At 38.8% G+C, this 18,835-nt stretch overlaps 1 protein-coding gene across 3 annotated transcripts in view; it reads left to right on the forward strand.

Annotated features, from left to right (window-relative positions):
* The window catches only part of macc1 (MET transcriptional regulator MACC1), a 73,697-nt gene extending 55,446 nt beyond the window's left edge, over positions 1-18,251 (forward strand). For all 3 annotated transcript variants that reach the window (XM_048615275.1, XM_048615269.1, XM_048615284.1), the window contains 2 exons: positions 10,277-10,465; positions 10,580-18,251. In XM_048615275.1, coding sequence (XP_048471232.1) covers positions 10,277-10,465; positions 10,580-10,792 — 402 coding nt within the window. In that variant the 3' untranslated portion in view covers positions 10,793-18,251. The remainder of the gene's footprint in view (positions 1-10,276; positions 10,466-10,579) is intronic.
* The last annotated feature ends 584 nt before the right edge of the window (positions 18,252-18,835 follow it).

An 18,835-nucleotide genomic window follows, 5' to 3' on the forward strand; every position in this document is an offset into this window, starting at 1 on the left:
GACCAATCATGGCAGTTGGGTATTCAACAAGGAATCAATTCACAATATCCTGTTATTTGCCTGTAAGTGCATTTTTTTTTCCCCCACAGCTGAAAAGTTAGGAGCTTGAAGTGCCGGTGAAACATTACGTTCCTTGACACTTATCCTTAAACAACTCAGTTTTCTGTCTGTCTTGACTGTAGCTGTTTACTACCGACCAATTTTGATCAGGCTAACTGGTGCTTGTGACTATTTGTGATTGGGGAAAAAATGAGGAATTTGTGTATAATTAAGTAAGCATTCTGTTCTCTCCTTCCATCACTTAATTTCAGTGTTTCAATGCCCCCTAGCTGTATCTTCAATTACTTAGAAACATGCACTCAAGACATGACAAAACGTTAACATAGCATAATATGTTCTTCAGAGTTGACTGCTACAGCTTCCTGTTGACTGAGAAGTCTGAAATATTCCACAGCATCCAGGTATATTCCAACTGATTTTGATGTCACCTAGTGGCTGCCACAAATGCTTGGTTTGCTGGTCTTCTGACATGACCTGTTTTGGTGAATGTATTTGTAGTTGGCAATGCAAACCAGATAAGTATGGAGGCACTGATTTAAAGAAAAAAGATCTAAATGTTGTGTAAAAGCACATTTTACTAAATTATTTGCCCAAGTCTAATCTGAAATTAATCTGTTAATAACTTGAGACCTAATTTGAGCGTTAAATACATTTTTGTCCTTTGGAAGATTTCACGCTTTCAGGTATCATTATGCTTTTGAGTTTTACTAGGTTATCCATAGATAAATCTGGGCGAAAGTACCTCAGTTTTTTGTCTGTGAAGTGCCTCAAGATATTTTTTGATGTTAACAGTGCAGTCTAACTGTTTCATTGCATAGCACAGATTGGTGATTATGGTTTTGAAAAATAGGATACACTAGATTCTATGTGGAATTCCTGAAATATTGTACCACAGAATGATGAAATGTTGCTCTTAAAACTTGAAAAGCAATATTAGACTATAATTCGCATGCACTTAGATGAAAGGTTGTCATGGTCATTATGGAGACTTGGATAACACAGGGGCAGGAATGGTGGATGGATGTTCCAGGGTTTAGATGTTTCAAAAGAAATAGGGAGGGAGGTAAGAGAGGTTGGGGAGTGGCATTGCTAATCAGGGATGGTATCACAGCTGCAGAAAGGGAAGTCATGGAGGAGGGTTTGTCTATTGAGTCAGTATGGGTGGAAGTCAGAAACAGGAAAGGAGCAGTCACTTTGTTGGGAGTTTTCTGTAGACCCCCCAGTAGCAACAGAGACACTGAAGAACAGATTGGGAGGCAGATTTTGGAAAGATGCAGAAGTAACAAGGTTGTTGTCATGGGTGACTTCAACTTCCCTAATATCAACTGGAACCTCCTTGGTGTAAATAGTTTGGATGGAGCAGATTTTGTCAGGTGTGTCCAGGAAGGATTCCTGACTCAATATGTAGATAGGCCGACTAGAGGGGAGGCCATATTGGATTTAGTGCTTGGTAACGAACCAGGCCAGGTGTCAGATCTCTTGGTGGGAGACCTTTACTATAGTCATGGAGAGGGATAGGAGCAGACAGCATGGGAAAGTATTTAATTGGGGGAGGGTAGTAGGGCACCTACTGCAGAGCATAAATTGGGATCAGATGTTCTCAGAGAAATGCACGACAGAAATGTGAAGGTTGTTTAGGGAGCATTTGCTTCGAGCTCTGGATAGGTTTGTCCCACTGAAGCAAGGAAGGGATGGTAAGGTGAAAGAACCTTGGGATGACAAGACATGTGGAACGTCTTGTCAAGAGGAAGAAGGAAACTTACTTAAGGTTGAGGAAGCAAGGATCAGACAGGGCTCGAGGTCTACAAGATCGCCAGGAAGAACGTAGAACATTACAGCGCGGTACAGGCCCTTCGGCCCTCGATATTGCGCTGACCTGTGAAACCAACCTGAAGCCCATCTAACCTAAACTATTCCATTATTATCCATATGTTTATCCAATGACCATTTAAATGCCCTTAAAGTTGGCGAGTCTACTACTTTTGCAGGCAGGGCATTCCATGCCCTTACTACCCTCTGAGTAAAGAACCTACTTCTGACATCTGTCCTATGTCTATCACCCCTCAATTTAAAGCTATGTCCCCTCGTGCTAGCCACCACCATCCGAGGAAAAAGGCTCCCACTGTCCACCCTATCTAATCCTCTGATCATCTTGTACGTCTCTATTAAGTCACCTCTTAACCTTCTTCTCTCTAACGAAAACAGCCTCAAGTCCCTCAGCCTTTCCTCATAAGACCTTCCCTCCATACCAGGCAACATCCTGGTAAATCTCCTCTGCACCCTTTCCAATGCTTCCACATCCTTCCTATAATGCGGTGACCAGAACTGTACGTAATACTCCAAGTGCGGCCGTACAGCTGCAACATGCCCTCGTGGCTCCGAAACTCAATCCCTCTACCAATAAAACCTAACACACCGTACGCCTTCTTAACAACCCTATCAACCTGGGTGGCAACTTTCAGGGATCTATGCACATGGACACCGAGATCTCTCTGCTCATCCACACAACCAAGAATCTTACCATTAGCCCAGTACTCTGTATTCCTGTTACTCCTTCCAAAGTGAATCACCTCACACTTTTCCGCATTAGACTCCATTTGCCACCTCTCACCCCAGCTCTGCAGCTTATCTATGTCCCTCTGTAACCTGCAACATCCTTCCGCACTATCCACAACTCCACTGACTTTGGTGTCATCCGCAAATTTACTAACCCATCCTTCTACGCCCTCATCCAGGTCATTTATAAAAATGACAAACAGCAGTGGCCCCAAAACAGATACTTGAGGTACACCACTAGTAACTGAAGAATGGACTTAGGAGGACTAGAAGGGGGCATGAAAAAGCCTTGGTGGGTAGGATTAAGGAAAATCCCAAGGCATTCTATACTTGCGTGACGAACAAGAGGATGGCCAGAGCGAGGGTAGGACCGATCAGGGATAATGGAGGAACTTGTGCGTGGAGGTAGGGGAGGTCGGGGAGGTCCTTAATGAATACTTTGCTTCAGTATTCACCAGTGAGAGGGACCTTGTCATTTGTGAGGACAGCATGAAACCGGCTGGTATGTTTGAACAGGTTGGTGTTAGGAAGGAGGATGTGCTTGAAATTTTGAAAAACCTGAGGATAGATAAGTCTCCTGGGCCAGATGGAACATACCCAAGGTTACTACAGGAAGCGAGGGAAGAGATTGCTGCACCTTTGGTGGTGATCTTTGCATCCTCACTGTCCACTGGAGTAGTACCAGATAATTGGAGGGTGTCAGATGTTATTCCCTTGTTCAAGAAAGGGAATAGGGATAATCCTGGGAATTACAGACCAGTCAGTCTTACTTCTGTTGTGGGCAAATTATTGGAGACCATTCTGAGAGACAGTATTTATGATTATTTGGAAAAGCATAGTTTAGTTAGAGCTAGTCAACTTGGCTTTGAGGGGCAGGTCAGGCCTCACAAGCCTTATTGAATTCTTTTGAGGATGTGACAAAATATGTTGATGAAGGTAGAGCAGTGGATGTGGTGTATATGGATTTTAGCAAGGAGCTTGATAAGGTTCCCCATGGTCAGCTCATTCAGAAAGTCCGGAGGCATGGGATTCAGAGAAATTTGGCTGTTTGGGTACAGAATTAGCAGTCCAATAGAAGACAGAGGGTGGTAGTAGATGGAAAGTATTCAGCCTGGAGCTCGGTGACCAGTGGTGTTCCACAGGGATCTGTTCTGGGACTTCTGCTCTTTGTGATCTTTATAAATGACTTGAATGAGGAAGTGGAAGGGTGGGTTAGTAAGTTTGCCGATGACACGAAGGTTTGTGGAGTTGTGGATAGTGTGGAGGACTGTTGTAGGTTGCATCGGGACATTGACAGGATGCAGAGCTAGGCAAAGAAATGGCAGAAGGAATTCAACCGGAAAATTGTGAAGTGATTCATTTTGGAAGGCCAAATTTGAATGCAGAATACCGGGTTAATGACAGGATTCTTGACAGTGTGGAGGAACAGAGGGATCTTGTTGTCCACATCCATAGATCCCTCAAAGTTGCCACCCAAGTTGATAGGGTTGTTAAGAAGGCGTATGGTGTATTGGCTTTCATTGGTAGGGGAATTGAGTTTAAGAGCTGCGAGGTTATGCTGCAGCTCTATAAAACCCTCGTTAGACCTCACTTGCAATATTGTGTTCAGTTCTGGTTGCCTCATTATAGGAAGGATATTGAAGCTTTAGAGAGGGTGCAGAGGAGATTTTCCAGGATGTTGCCTGGACTGGAGGGCAGATCTTGGGAGGAAAGGTTGAGGGAGCAAGGGCTTTTCTCATTGGAGAGACTTGATAGGTGTGTACAAGATGATGAGAGGCATCGATAGAGTGGATAGCCAGAGACTTTTTTTCCCAAGGCAGAAATGACTGTTATGAGGAGGCATAATTTTAAGGTGATTGGAGGAAGGTATAGGGGAGAAGTCAGAGGTAGGTTCTTTACACAGAGTGATGGGTGTGTGGAATGCATTGCCAGCGGTGGTAGTAGAGCCAGATACATTAGGGACATTTAAGCGACTCTTGGAAAGGCACATGGATGATAGTAAAATGTAGGGTACGCAGGTTAGTTTGATCTTAGAGTAGGATAATAGGTCGGCACAACATGGTGGGCCAAAGGGCCTGTACTGTGCTGTACTGTTCTATGTTCTAAAAGTGAATATTTGTATAGATACATACCTGTTTTTCACAGAAGCTGTAAAACAAAAATAGAAAATGCTGCAAGTACTCAGGTCATGTAGCATCCTTAAAGAAACTGAGTTAATGATCCCAGCGTTTACAGGAGACCTTCCAAGCTGCCAGTGTTGTGGAACAAGTTCTTGATATCCTGCCCTAATTACTTTACCTGTAGGGTTCTTAATGACAGGTTCCTGTCTGGATCTAGTCTAACTGAGTGATAGACCTAGTTTGCTTTTGCAACAAAAACAAAGTTGCTGGAAAAGCTCAGCAGGTCTGTGAAGGAAAAAGCAGAGTTAACGTTTCAGGTCTGGTGACCCTTCCTCAGAACTGCAGAAGTTTGCTCTTGGATAGGAAATGCTCCAGCAGTGATCACATTCTAAACTCGGGTAGTTTACCTGCTTAGAGTGGCGATCACATTCGGGATAGGATGCAGCATGGTTTGCTGGTTGGAAATTGATTCTGGTGTACCAGACAGATTTGAGTGCAAGGAGTGGAGCAGGGTAGGGGAAACTAGTTATCATGACAGGATGGTGTGGAAAACAGGTTTGCTTTGGAAGCTAAGGGAAAACATTACTGAGTCTCTTAGCTGACAAGCAGTACTGTAAGGAAACTTAGCTCTTCCATGCTACAGTTCCCACCTCTCTTAGCTACCGAGTTTCCTGTGGAGCTGGAAACAAGATTAAACAGCATTAAAATTGGTGCAAACAGGGAAATTCAACCAGATATCCACACTAAAATATTTAACCGGTGATTGAATGAATATTTTGCATCTGTCTTTACGAAAGAAGTAAATGATACAAAGACTGTGCTGATAGAGGAGGAATCTATAGCTGGAAACATTCAAAATTGATGACACTTTTGGTAAGTGATCAGTACTTGAGGTTGATAGGGCACTGGGATTAATTAGATTCAACTAAGGACATTGAAGGAAGTGAGAATGGAAATTGCAGAAGCATTGGCTTCGAATTGGGATGGTACCAGCGGACTGGAGTATTGCAAAACATATACGCTTGTTCAAAAATAATCGCCATGATCAGGCGAGCTGTCATAGAGCAGTCAGTTTAACTTTGAAGGTCGGGAAGCTTCTAGAAATAATTAGTTGAGTGGAATTAGTAGTCACAAGGAAAAATATGAATTGATTAGAAAGAACTACCATGAATTTCTTGAAGGAAATTCATGTTTAACTGGATTGCTGGAGTTTTTGATGAGGTTAATGCTATTTATTGATGTGTTATAAATATGGACTTTGAATAACTGTCAATCCAGTGTCTCGGAGCAAACTTTGAGCAATATTTTAGCTCGTTGAATACATGGGTCAGAACAAAAAGAAAATTGACCAAGTAGTAGGGAACAGAGTAATGGTTAATAGGAACCTTTCAGGCTGGAGGAAGGCTTTAAATGTAGCTCCACAGGGGTTTGTACTGACACCCTTGTTTCTCTTTTAGTGCAGCAGATTTTGGTGCACGGGGAACAGTTTCAAAGTTTGGTGATAAATCAAAATTGGGAATCATTGTAAACTGAGAGGAGGACCATGTAGAACTTCAAGAAGTCATCAACAAGTTGGTGGAGTTGGCAAATAGGTGGCAGAGAAGACAGATCTATTTTGTTAGGAAGAGTATGAAGGATACAATTCTAAAGAGAGTTCAAGAGCAGAAGGATGTGGGGTATCAGTACGTAAATCATTAAAGGTGACAGAAGAAGTAGAGGGAATAGTTAATAATGCATTCAGTATTCTGGGCTCCAATAATGGTGCAATAGAGTACAAGAGCAAGGAAATTATGCGGAACTTGTTTATGTCACTAGCTGAATCCCAGCTGGAGTATTGTAGTGCCCAGAACTGTAGACAATTTATGAAGGTTGTGAACATATTGGAGAAATGTAGAAGAAGTTTGCAAGATTGGTTTGAGAAATTTAAGTGATGAGGACTGATTGGCAAAGCTGGGACTGCTTTCATTGGAGCTGAGAAGGCTAGTGGGATATTTAAGAGAAGTTTTCAAAATCATGAGCAATTTGCACAACTTAGATAAGGAGAAACTTCCCACTTCTAAAATGGTAGGGAATGAGAGGACACAGATTTAAAATGATTTCCAACAGTTACAAATGCAATGTATGAAAAACCTTTTTTCAGAGTGATTTCAGTGTGGAATTCATAGAATCTCTACAGTATGGAAAGAGGCCGTTCGGCCCATCGAGCTTGCATCAACCCTCCAATGAGCATCAGACCCCCACTCTATCCCAGTAACGCCCACTTTTTCCAATGGCTAATCCAACGAGCTTGCACATCCCTGGATACTGCAGGCCAATTTAGCATGGCCGATCCACCTGATCTGCACATCTCTCGATAAGCCTTGCTTAGGTTGGTGGAGTAGATTCAATTGAGACATTCTAGAGGGTAGAATGAATAGAAACATTGGGCAGAGATACAGAAAAATAGCATGAGTCTGGCACTAAGTCACAGTGTTCATTTTGAGAGCCAATTTGGGCATGACTGACTGGCTTGCACTGTTACAATTCTGTGATAGGAAAGGTTGGCCTCCTTCCACCTACCCCTGTTTAATTGAAAATAGGTGGGTTGAATTGAGATTTGTATACATTCCTCTTCATCTAAGCATGCATTTTGTAAAAATTACCCTAGCACTCCCGGTTGTTAAACTTTTTTTTTATCAGAACTCTTCAATAAAAAGCTGTAAAAATGATTGGAGCCTCGTACTACGTAGTAACTTGTTCTCACAGAGCTTAAGCTTTGTGAAAAGGAGAGGCTATCTTAATTTTCTTATGCATTTCTCAGAAGGGTTGCAAGAATTACTTCCAAAAACAGTAACAATTTATACTTGTAAAGACCCACCAAGACAGCCAAATCAAATTAGCCTGCCTATCCTTGTATTTTGAATACAGCAAAATTAAAACATTCAATGATGCTAAAAATTGACCCTAATAGTTCCTAACCAGACTTCTTGAATAACCAGTGCCAGACTTTGAATAATCAATACCAAACTCCAGGTTTACAGCTTGAACAAAAGATTTAACAATTTATTAAAATAGCACCTTTAACAGAGCAAAGTTAAACCATAAGGTAATTTAGTTAATATCTATGATTTAAACCCAATAGTCTTTCATTGTTAACCTCACTCAGACATATGAAATAGACACAATTATGGCATAAATTTAAAATAAAAAGATGTAACTGACCATTTCACTTAAGCAGACTCCACAAACGACAACATCATAGGCACATGTGATTGTATCTTGCTTGGTTTTGGAGGACACCGATGCATGCAACTAACTTTCAGTAGGCTTTGAGGAATATTCACTTAATACTTAATATTGAGATTTATGTTCTCCAAACTTTCAAAAGGTTGGTAATTGGAGGATAACCAGGGAGCATTCAATCCTCTGTGCTGTAACTTTGGTAGGCACAATCCTAACAGACCCAATCACAGTCCAAAAACCAAAATCAAATTCTAGCCTCTTCCTGCCAACCTGGTTGCTTCTCATGAGGTCCCAGTTAAAATTCCACATCTGCCATCTGTTTTGAGCATAAAATCTCGATGGAATGAAAGTGTCTATAGAGCACTTTAAACAAGAATCAAAATACAATTAACTCTCAGGCCTGGCCTGAAACAACTTTTATTTTCGAAAAAAAATCTGCTACTCACAGTCCAAAGGCCACCTTCAGGTCTCAACATACTGTGTAAGAAAAGAGGTGCTGATTAGTCAGCAAGTCAATTCTGATTCATCAAGGCATTGCTAAGAAAAATGCAGCAGGGAACTTTTCCCTGCACTTTTGCTTAATTCAAAAATATGCAATGACTGGACATATTTTCTCTGCAGGAAAGAGGAACATCCCTGTAAATGAGTATTTATAGTTTCTGGTAGCTTATGTGAACCACATTGTGAACCTGACTGACAATCCTGAATTGGCTACTGGTAGAATTCTTAGCGCAGACAAATTGTTTATTAAGTGTTGTTCTTTTTGACTTGAAAAGTGCCCAATAAAAATCTGAGCAATAGGTGAAAACACTACACAATAGCACCATAGGAGTGTTTTATATGAAAAAAAGCTACCATCAAGTCAAAAAGACATTGTGTGGCACATGAATCAATGGTGCAATGTCAGGCATGTATGTGGCCCATGCATCTCAATGACTGAGGTTATATCGAACAGCACGTATGTTCAGTTTGCAATAAGCAGACTGGTTCTTAACCAGCCTGTGCTTAACATGGAATTTTAACTCACGGAAAGACTATTATTCTGAACTTTTTATTTTTTCTAATTCATTCCTATTTTTTTCTTATGATCTGTAATTCTGGACTTATTTCTTTTACTTTTCTAATTTTTTTCCTAAGAATTTATTCTTAAGAATCTGTACCTAGGGATCTTTTTACCAGCATTAATTGCCCATTCCCAATTTCCCAGAAGGGAGTTAAGAGTCACCATATTGCTGTGGCTCTGGAGTCATATGTAGACCAGACCAGGTAAGCATGTTAGATTTCCTTCCCTAAAGGACATTAGTGAACGAGATGTGTGTGTTTTTTTTCGAACAATTGGCAATGATTTCATGGTCATCATTAGATTCTTAATTCTAGATTTTAAAAACTGAATTAAAATTCCGCCATCTACCATAGCAGGATTTGGACACTGGTCACCTGAACATTATCTAGGTTTCTGGATTATCGTGTAGTTTTAGTACCACTAGGCCATCACCACTGTTCCGTCTAATTTGCTTGGTGGCTGATGCACCATCACAGTGCATATAACCTCGGAGCAGTTGTGCATGCAGTTTAGAGAGAATGTTGTCTATCACCACTAACATTAAACGTGATTCCATAATGTTGCAGCACTTGAAATTTTACGTTAACAAACATTTGAAGATTATCATATGGACTTATAATGTGACTCATTACACTTCCTAGAAGCTACATAAATTTCTATGAAGAGATCTGCCCTGTGTAGAAAGAAGGAACGTGTCCTGGCAATGTGCCTTTGAGTTAAACAAAACATGTGGAGAGCTGGAGTTCCCTCATGCATCCTCCATGACAATCCATTGAGCAATCAAAATAAACTTTCCAACCAATCCGTACACCTTTTTCTCACACAATATAAACCGAAATTGTCTTTGAAATTTGGCATTCCAGAATCTGTCCTAATGAATTAAAGTCAAAGGCTTCAACAGCATGTCCCTTTTTTCAGCATTCTATGTAATTGCAAGACCATATCATTCCACTGCATATAATTGAATTGTACTCAGTGAAGAATGATCTTATTTCAAGTTTTTTCCGCGCCACCATGGACTTGATGAAAATCTTCAGATTTTCATATCTAATCTTGATTGCTGTGTGATGTTTTCATTCCAAGAAGGGCTATCTTTTTCTGGCTACTCTTTGTCACCTGTAGATGACAAATCATCTATAGTCGGCTATAGCACTTGACGTTATTGTTGATCTTAAAGTTCTCTAAATAATGAGCTGAAACTTTGTCATGCTGAGATGTAAAACATTTTCTTAATGATACGCTTGTTGTTTTCTAGGGACTTTTAAAGCTCGATTGCCAAGGAACAGTGGCTCACCTTGTTCAAGATGTTGTCATGCTCTCAACAGCTGTGGAGCTTGGTGTCCGTTGGAGGGAGTTAGGGGAAAAGCTATCCAAACTCTCAAAACAGCAAATAGAATCATATGAAGCACCTCACAGAAATAAAAGTGGCGAAATTAATCAGGAGGTGGGATGTTGCTTTGATGGTGTAACAATGTATATTATGCAGCAATTCAGCCTTTTTTCATGTTTTTTGATCTTTTTCATTCACATTTTATTTGTCCTTTTTTTAAATTTATAGACCATGTGGAAACCAGCATATGATTTTCTTTATACATGGAGCATCAAGTTTGGTGATGGATACCGGGATGTACTGCAAGAATTGCACACTGCCCTGGATAGAATGAAAAACCCAATTACGAGACATTGGCGACAACTAACAGGGGTTCTTATTTTGGTGAACTGTATGGAAATACTAAGAGCTGCTGCATTTGCCAAGCGTGATGAGGAGTAACTCGGTTATCTCTCAAAACCATACCATTAAGAAACACAGACACTGAATCAATTCTTAACCAGGTTGTGAAGTGGGAAGGCTGATGGAAGTAAAACAGTTCTCCAAGAATGCAATTACATTTACGATAAATACCATGAAACAAAACAGGATAAGTTATAGGGTATATGTACGTCTCAGATGAATTGAAAATGGGTTAAGATTTAGTAATCATTCTATTACTTTTCTCAAATATTTGCAGCTTAACACCCAATGAGTTGAACCTAATTACGGAAGTGAAGTGTTTTTCGAAAATACTGGGTTACTTGAAAAGCTGTTTCATTTTTAACTTTTTCTTCTTTTTCGGACGTTTGGCATCTCTTCCACTTCAGAGCATGATAATAGCATTTGGACTAAGTTCTTCCTTCATCTCAAATGGTTTTAAAAATTAAAATAATAGTTCCTGTTGACCTTCATGATCAGTAATTGAGTGAAAATTGGGTATAATATGCATAATGTATAGGATTCATATTTTTTTCTGGGAGCTGAGGACTGCCCCATTATTTCTCAATGTTGATTTTTAAAATTTGATTAACTGCATCTACGAATGTAGTGGCATAAGTATGTAAATACTTGGATCCATTCTCATTTATGAGAGTTATATCTCAACCAAAGCTATAGTGAACCACTAGGGTCATATATTTAGTAAAATAATGCACTGCTTGTTTTTTTTTGACCAACATAACCTTTGGAGCCTATACATGGCCATGATATTCGTATGTTATTCCTTGTCTATTATTTTACAATTCACACCGTCTTAATATGTGTAAGATGATAACAGTAAAGGAATATCATGTGAATACAATAAGTACTAGTCTGACCACTAATTTCTGAGTTTTATTTTCAAAATGAATCACTGATAATATAAAGTACATAGTTTCAGTGATGCAGAAACATTTAGTCTACTATGATATTTACAATATTCTTAAATTGCCTCCAATATCATCTTGATTTATGTAGTTTGCTGTCTCATTCCTTTGGATTTAATAGGCTTTTATAGATCCCAGAAAAGGTGGTATATTCAGGTTCACAACCTGAAACCTCTGTACGTGAGATGAGAAGTTTCCCACTTTTTTATTCTCTTCAGGTAATTATTTTATTAAGGCATAGCACTTCAAAACTGCACTTCAAAGTTTTATATATAGATATGAACAATGCTTATAATGTTCCATCATGTGAATAAGGGTCTTTTTTTATTAGCATATAAATGCATGACCCCATCACACAGTTTTACACACCAAAAATGCTCAACAGGATCACTATTTTGTGGGATGTTCAGAAATGAATAAACTGATGCTTTGGGCCTGAATTCCTAATAAGTTCACACTATGTGTAAAGCTGTCTTCTGGGAATAGAGTTTGTAAAATGGCTTGTAGGGAGTATATTCAAAGAATAATTACAGAATAATGAGGATAATCCGATATGATGAAAGAAAGCTTTTTCTATTTGTGGGTGATGTGTGTTCCAGAACGGGAGTAAGTGTCTAATCCTCATCCACAGTTTAGCTACCAAAAGTTAATAGTTGATTATATTCCGTGTGCCCTCATTAAACGCTACCAAAAGTTGATACACTGCCTTCCAGAATAGAGTTGGCACATATCCATATATTCTATTGCACCTGTTATGAAAACTGCCAAAATTTTTTAAAATGCTGAGTTCAATAGAGATTGCAATAATGTAAATATAATTCAGTTTTTCTCTGGGTATGAGTTATTTCCTTTGTCTGGTCTTACTGCCTTGGACTTAATACAATATATATGTGAGAAGAAATTAAATGAAAATATGACAATAAGCAATATTGAGGAATATAGAGGTGTGTGGTAAATCTGGTGCAGTATGTAGTTCTTTTGCAATAGGAAACAGCTATTTTATTTTTTCTTCCGTGGTTTGCTGTTTTCCTGTTCCTAGTTCCTAGGGCTGAAGAGCACTCAGCTGTATGATTTCTGATTTTCTGTAACTGTGCAGGGTAACAGAATGGCTTGTTTTCTTAGTGAAGTAATGTAGCGCCATATGTGCTTGAATTAAATTGAATGTTAACGTCTGTATCCACGAAATGTTAACCAAGATGTTCTGCAGTTATCCAGCTTCTTTATTTTTCTGTTTACGTAGTTATATATGCTAGCCCTTTGTCATTTCTGGGTTTTTTTTCGGATTGTTCAGAGAGACATCAACCATTTTAATTTTAGATTTATGTTTAATAGCTATGATAAATGTTTCCATATTAATCATTTGAAATATTCCAACTATTTTCTAAACAATCTTGTAACTTGGCAAATTTGGGACTGTAAAACACTGCAAATTGCTGATGTACAGTGCAAGGCACATAGGATGTGCTGAACATTTTTAATATAACCTTTTTCATGAAAGTATTGTGAAACACACAACTTTACAGAAATACTTAACAGCATTATTTACTCATTGTCAATAAATATTCTAAATTAGATTTAAGCTGCATGTTATGTTTAATAGCCAAATTTTGCACGGTTTAAAATGGTGACACCAATGACTGATCAAATCAGATCCCAGAATGAAATTTGGCTTGATGGATTTTTTAATATATTTTAGTTAGATTTATAAAAGCCACTGCAGAAGAAATTAATTTTAAAACTCGTGCATATTAGGTGTTTGGCCTCTGAAAGGTGGGCAAATGTCCACTTCCCTCCTGAAGCAGTGGGAAAGCTCCATCTTGGTTGCACAAGATGGGAAGACTCTGAAAATGGTGAGAAGCCAATATTTGATAATTTAGAAATGACAGAAAAACCCCAAAAGAAGTACAGGCAGACAGTATTGCAGTGAATAGAATTCAAATCCTTGAAAGTAGTTAATAACTATGTAAAACTATTTTAGAATTTATAATATCTATCAGTTTAATATGGCATTACTGTATATTACAGGGTGCCTAAATACTAATAGATGAAAGTACTGGTAGATTACTGCAACGTTGCTGTAGTACAGTCTATAGAGTTTACAGTGGCAGATTTTGAAGCAGCATTGAAAGTAAGAATGCAAGCTTAAAGAACAGATTACAAATGATGTTGAAATGCTACCAATTTAGAATAGATTTATTGTTCCAAGAACTTAATAAACACATTAAGAAGAAAAGGCAGGAGAAATAACTCATCCATAATGATTCTAGAGTTAGGAGTCGACCATATAAAACAATATTTTGGGTATCTTGGAGAAGGCATTTCTTACGATTCAGGCTACTCTAAAATTAAAATTGAACATTAAATCTGAAGCTCATCAAGTAAATTCAGTAGGTCATATAGTGAATTAAGTTATTAATTGCCAGACTATTAGAGTTCAGATACTTGTGATGTCCTAAAATATTTAGATTATCTCAAGATAAGAACAAATAAACTTTTTCAATAACAGAACTGAGAAAGTGAGGAGAGTCTAATTTACTATGAAACAACAGCAGGGGATGAATTAAGATGTCCAATCTGATTAACAATTCACGAAGCCAGCCCAATATCTACAGATTCCAGACATGGTCAAGAAGAAGCAATTGCCCGAGTAAGAAGAGAATGTTATCAGAAAGAGACAGTCTCATTTACAAATCTAGGAAGGATTTTCACCAGAGCAGCTGTTTTCCGTGACTGAATTGACAAGATTAAAGGACCCTTGCATAATATTACAAGACAGCAAGATGAGTAAACCGAGAAGAGGCCCTCTACCAAGGGAATTCAGGAGATTAAATGTTCTTCAGATAAGGTTATGGACTAATCCCTTAATATACAAGGGACAACATCCTCCATGAAAGATATCCAAGATCTAAAAGATCCTCCAACAGAGAAATGATCCACAGATCAGAACTATCATCCACAGTTCTCAAACATAACATCTATCATTCATAATCTGAAGAGAGGACGTTCTCAGAAAATTGTGAAACGGCCAGGCCACCAGCCCTTATGAAGCCATTGACATTGTGGATGGGGTTGATAGGGTAGTGGTAAATATAATACAGTTGCACACATGAATGTATGTTTAGCTACGGAGAAAGGTTCGAGGGCAATCTTGTATAAAATAACGATTCTGAAGGAACTAATTTTTGTATTCTGTTAAGATTGACTCAGTCTGATGATGTGACAGTCTTTGGGTGCAGATAGTTAAAATGTGCTTGAGTACCTGATGGAAACACATGTCCTGTATAGCTTCCAAGAGTCCTTATAAATAGGCTAGTAAGTTAATAGCAATAGTTATAGGTTACATTATGCAATGGACTACCTTGTTATGTAAAACAAGTGCCTAGTCTGCTTAGACAGCCACTAGGCTCCGTGTAGGGAAAGGAAAATTAGAGGCAGTAAATTTACCTAAAGCAGAATACTGGCAGCAGCGGTAGTTGAAAGGATGGCAATTTTTTTTTTCACATGGAAACGTTACATGAATTAAGTTTTAACAGTGCTTCTGCGAATGGCCATTTGGTTATCAATATAACCTTCCCTCTAAATTTATCTAAGAAATCTGCAATTTAGTAACACAATACTCATTTTATAGAAAGATTTTGCTTGCTGATGGCAAAGTGTGGCTTGGAAAAGATCCTTGCTGTGGCATAATTTTGTGGAGCGGAATATTATAACTCGTTGTTTTATGGACTTTAAATTTGTTTTTTTTTTTACATATTGTACAACAATCAATAATTTTATTTAAACTCATTGTTAGAGCTTCCTGAATTAGAAGTCTCCAAAACCTTTTGGTCAGATTTTAAATCGTTTTGTTTGCTCATAAATTTTTATGACAGTTCTTTACTTGTTGTTTTATTTAAACTTGTCAAGATCACATCTGCTCTACAGCCTGTAGCCTGAATATGAAGAAAATGTTTAATAGGTAATTTTATTTTATGTCCACATCATTAAACTACTTCAGTCAGTAATGGTCAGTAATGATTAGAAGGTAGAGGAAAAGGAAAATTTACATGAGGTTGGATTTTCTTACTCAAAAGATAAATTTATTCGTATTAGAGAGCTAAAAACATTAATAATTTGTCATATAATGCTTTGAAATTTTACTTGTGACTTTCTATGAAATATCCTCTTTCTTAAACATTGTGTGCCAAACACCTGTTCATAAAATCAGTAACAAAACAAATGAGACCTAATGGCTAATTTCTAAAAGATATGTCTTCTCTAAATCAAAGGCAAATATTGATACTGTAATTATCAATACTGTTTGTACACCTCTATTGACTAACAGTCCTGTATTTATATGTTTTGCTGAGCTGTATTGGGCTGTTGATCAAAAATGCCTTTTTTTAAATTCTTCAAAACATTTATAGATGGAATTATTTTAAATGGAGAAATTACAGCAGTGTTAGAGCTTTCTAAGGATCATGTATGTTGATATTATAGGTTAATTCCAATTACAATCATTCATCATTCTCTGTTTATCATAATGGATCATCTTCAGTGTGGCTCTGCAATTTGTTAACATGTGTGGTTAAGTGACATGTTTCTTCTGGTCTAAGACTTAAACTGTTATTGTCCTGACAGCTGTAAGTATCTCAAGTAAACTGAGCTAATATAGTTTCAACATGGCTGAGTTAAAAATGATCCCTTGGGTAGTGTTAATTTACTGGAATTTCCTGTTATGTAAAGAATGCACCTGAATCAACAGAATTATATGTCACTGCTATTTTATTTGTTTTAATTTGTGATGTGCATCATGTCTGGACCCCACAAGTTGCATACTTTGTGCATGGCAGCCCTTGGAATTTTAATACAATGCCAGGTGATGATGTTAGTATACTGAAACCTAACTTGTTTACTGGAAGTTACCAGAGACACATGTAATTATCTTCAAGTTTCTAGAATCCTTTCATTTAATTTTGTTGCAGATTTCTTTTCTGTTATATGCTTAGAAAAATCTTTATTCGATCAACCCTGTTAATTTTGTTTTTAACCATGCCACCACCAATTTCAATACAAGGATCACCCTGGTCACTAACTACAGCTATTGAAAATATATATTCAAAAGATATTTATGATATCACCGTACAAGGTGACCAGAAAAAGAATTGTCAAATGTGTTAAGTTCCTTCTCACTTTTTATATTGCCTCAAAGTTAATTCCATTGTATGAAGGTCCCAGGTGATTCAACTGTCTATTTAGTAATTTCTGCACCAGTTTACCCATTAGAGATTTACTAGAATGTAGCATTGGAGTACATCGACCGACTGAAGTATCTAATTGCATTTTCTGCTTTAAGCAGGGAGGATAAAAGAGGCAATTTGATATGAATGTTTTAAAATGGTATACTGTGCCATAATTCCTGATGAACAAATTCTCTGGTCTTGAAAAATTAATGTTAAATGCCTGGAAGGTCATTCTTTCCATTTGATGGCACAGATTAAAACATTTGCAAGCAGTTTATTATGAGTTCAGCAGCCAGCACTATCGGTTCACCACTGACCAAAGTATCTCCCTCTCATTCATCAGTGTTTACCACCATGAAGTCTTACCATTTCTTTCAATGTTTCATTTCAAAAAAAGCTTCCTATGTGATGGCTAGTCTTTCTCACCCGTGAGACTCAAAGCCTAATCCTCCTTATCCTGATACCCTCACCCTGGTATTCACTAAGATTATAGGTAGTTTAAGAAATCTGGAATATTTGTATTAATCTATAGCAGGTAGATTTAGAATTAGTGAAGGAATTTGTCCAGCAGTGCCATATCATGTTGGCGGAATCTTTACAGCGGCCTGAGCAGCATGGCCTATGGAAAGATTTGTGGCAGAATTGGACAAGAAATCTGGTGAGGTCTACCCTGACATCTCTGCATTTTCTATGCTTTTGCTTGCAACTTTCTTGCTAGGTAGCAGTGGGTAATTGATTTAAAAGGATCGTAGCTTGTTAAACATCTTCTTAAACCATAACTTGCCTCATTAATACTCAGTTTGTCAATTTACCAAAATGACCAAGTTGTATATTGAGAATTATCAATTTTAAAGTCAGCGTGAATACCTGGCAACTTCAGCTCGTCACTGGCTAAAACCAGTCTTGATGTTGCTCAGCACTGAGCAGCATTAAAGGGCACACTGCAGAGGTAGTAAATGCATACACGCCTCATCCATTGATATTAGCCTCTGATATTTGATGGGACCTTGCTCATCCATTTGCAGGATGCTTAGGAAGCAAACTCTTTACTCGCAGTGTGCAGCAGTAACTAGAATTGAAAGGCTGACCCTGCACACAAGGGTATGCACCCAACTCAGTTTGGACCAGGTTGCATTTCAGGATTGATCACTTGCTGTCATAGTGCTTGCTCATTTAGCACCTACCTGCATGTTCACACTAGCCATGCCCCTTTCACTATGCCAGTTTGGGCAGTCACACAACCAGGTGGCTTCCTTTACTAGGATAACAAGGTGTAGAGCTGGATGAGCACAGCAGGCCAAGCAGCATCAGAGGAGCAGGAAAGCTGATGTTTCGGGCCGAGACCCTTCTTCAGAAATGGGGGAGGGGAAGGGGGTTCTGAAATATATAGGGAGAGAGGGGGAGATGGATAGAGGAGAAGATAGGTGGAGAGGAGACAGGTCAAAGAGGTGGGGGTGGAGCCAGTAAAGGTGAGTGTAGGTGGGGAGTTAGGGAGGGGATAGGTCAGTCCAGAGAGGATGGACAGGTCAAGGGGGCAGGATGATGTTAGTAGGTAGGAGATGGGTGTGGGGCTTGAGGTGGGAGGAGGGGATAGGTGGGAGGAAGGACAGGTTAGGAAGGCGATAGGGGGAGGGGATATTTTGAAGCTTGTGAAGTCCACATTTATACCATTGGGCTGCAGGGTTCCCAAGCAGAATATGAGGTGCTGTTCCTGCAACCTTCAGGTGGCATCATTGTGGCACTACAGGAGGCCCAGGATTGACATGTCATCTGAGGAATGGGAGGAGGAGTTGAAATGGTTCGCGACTGGGAGGCGCAGTTGTTTAGTGCGAATCGAGCATAGGTGTTCCGCAAAGTGGTCCCCAAGCCTCCGCTTGGTTTCCCCGATGTAGAGGAGGCCACAACGGGAACAGCGG

The sequence above is a fragment of the Rhincodon typus genome, chromosome 2, assembly GCF_021869965.1.
Source record: "Rhincodon typus isolate 14 chromosome 2, sRhiTyp1.1, whole genome shotgun sequence".
NCBI lineage: Eukaryota > Metazoa > Chordata > Chondrichthyes > Orectolobiformes > Rhincodontidae > Rhincodon > Rhincodon typus.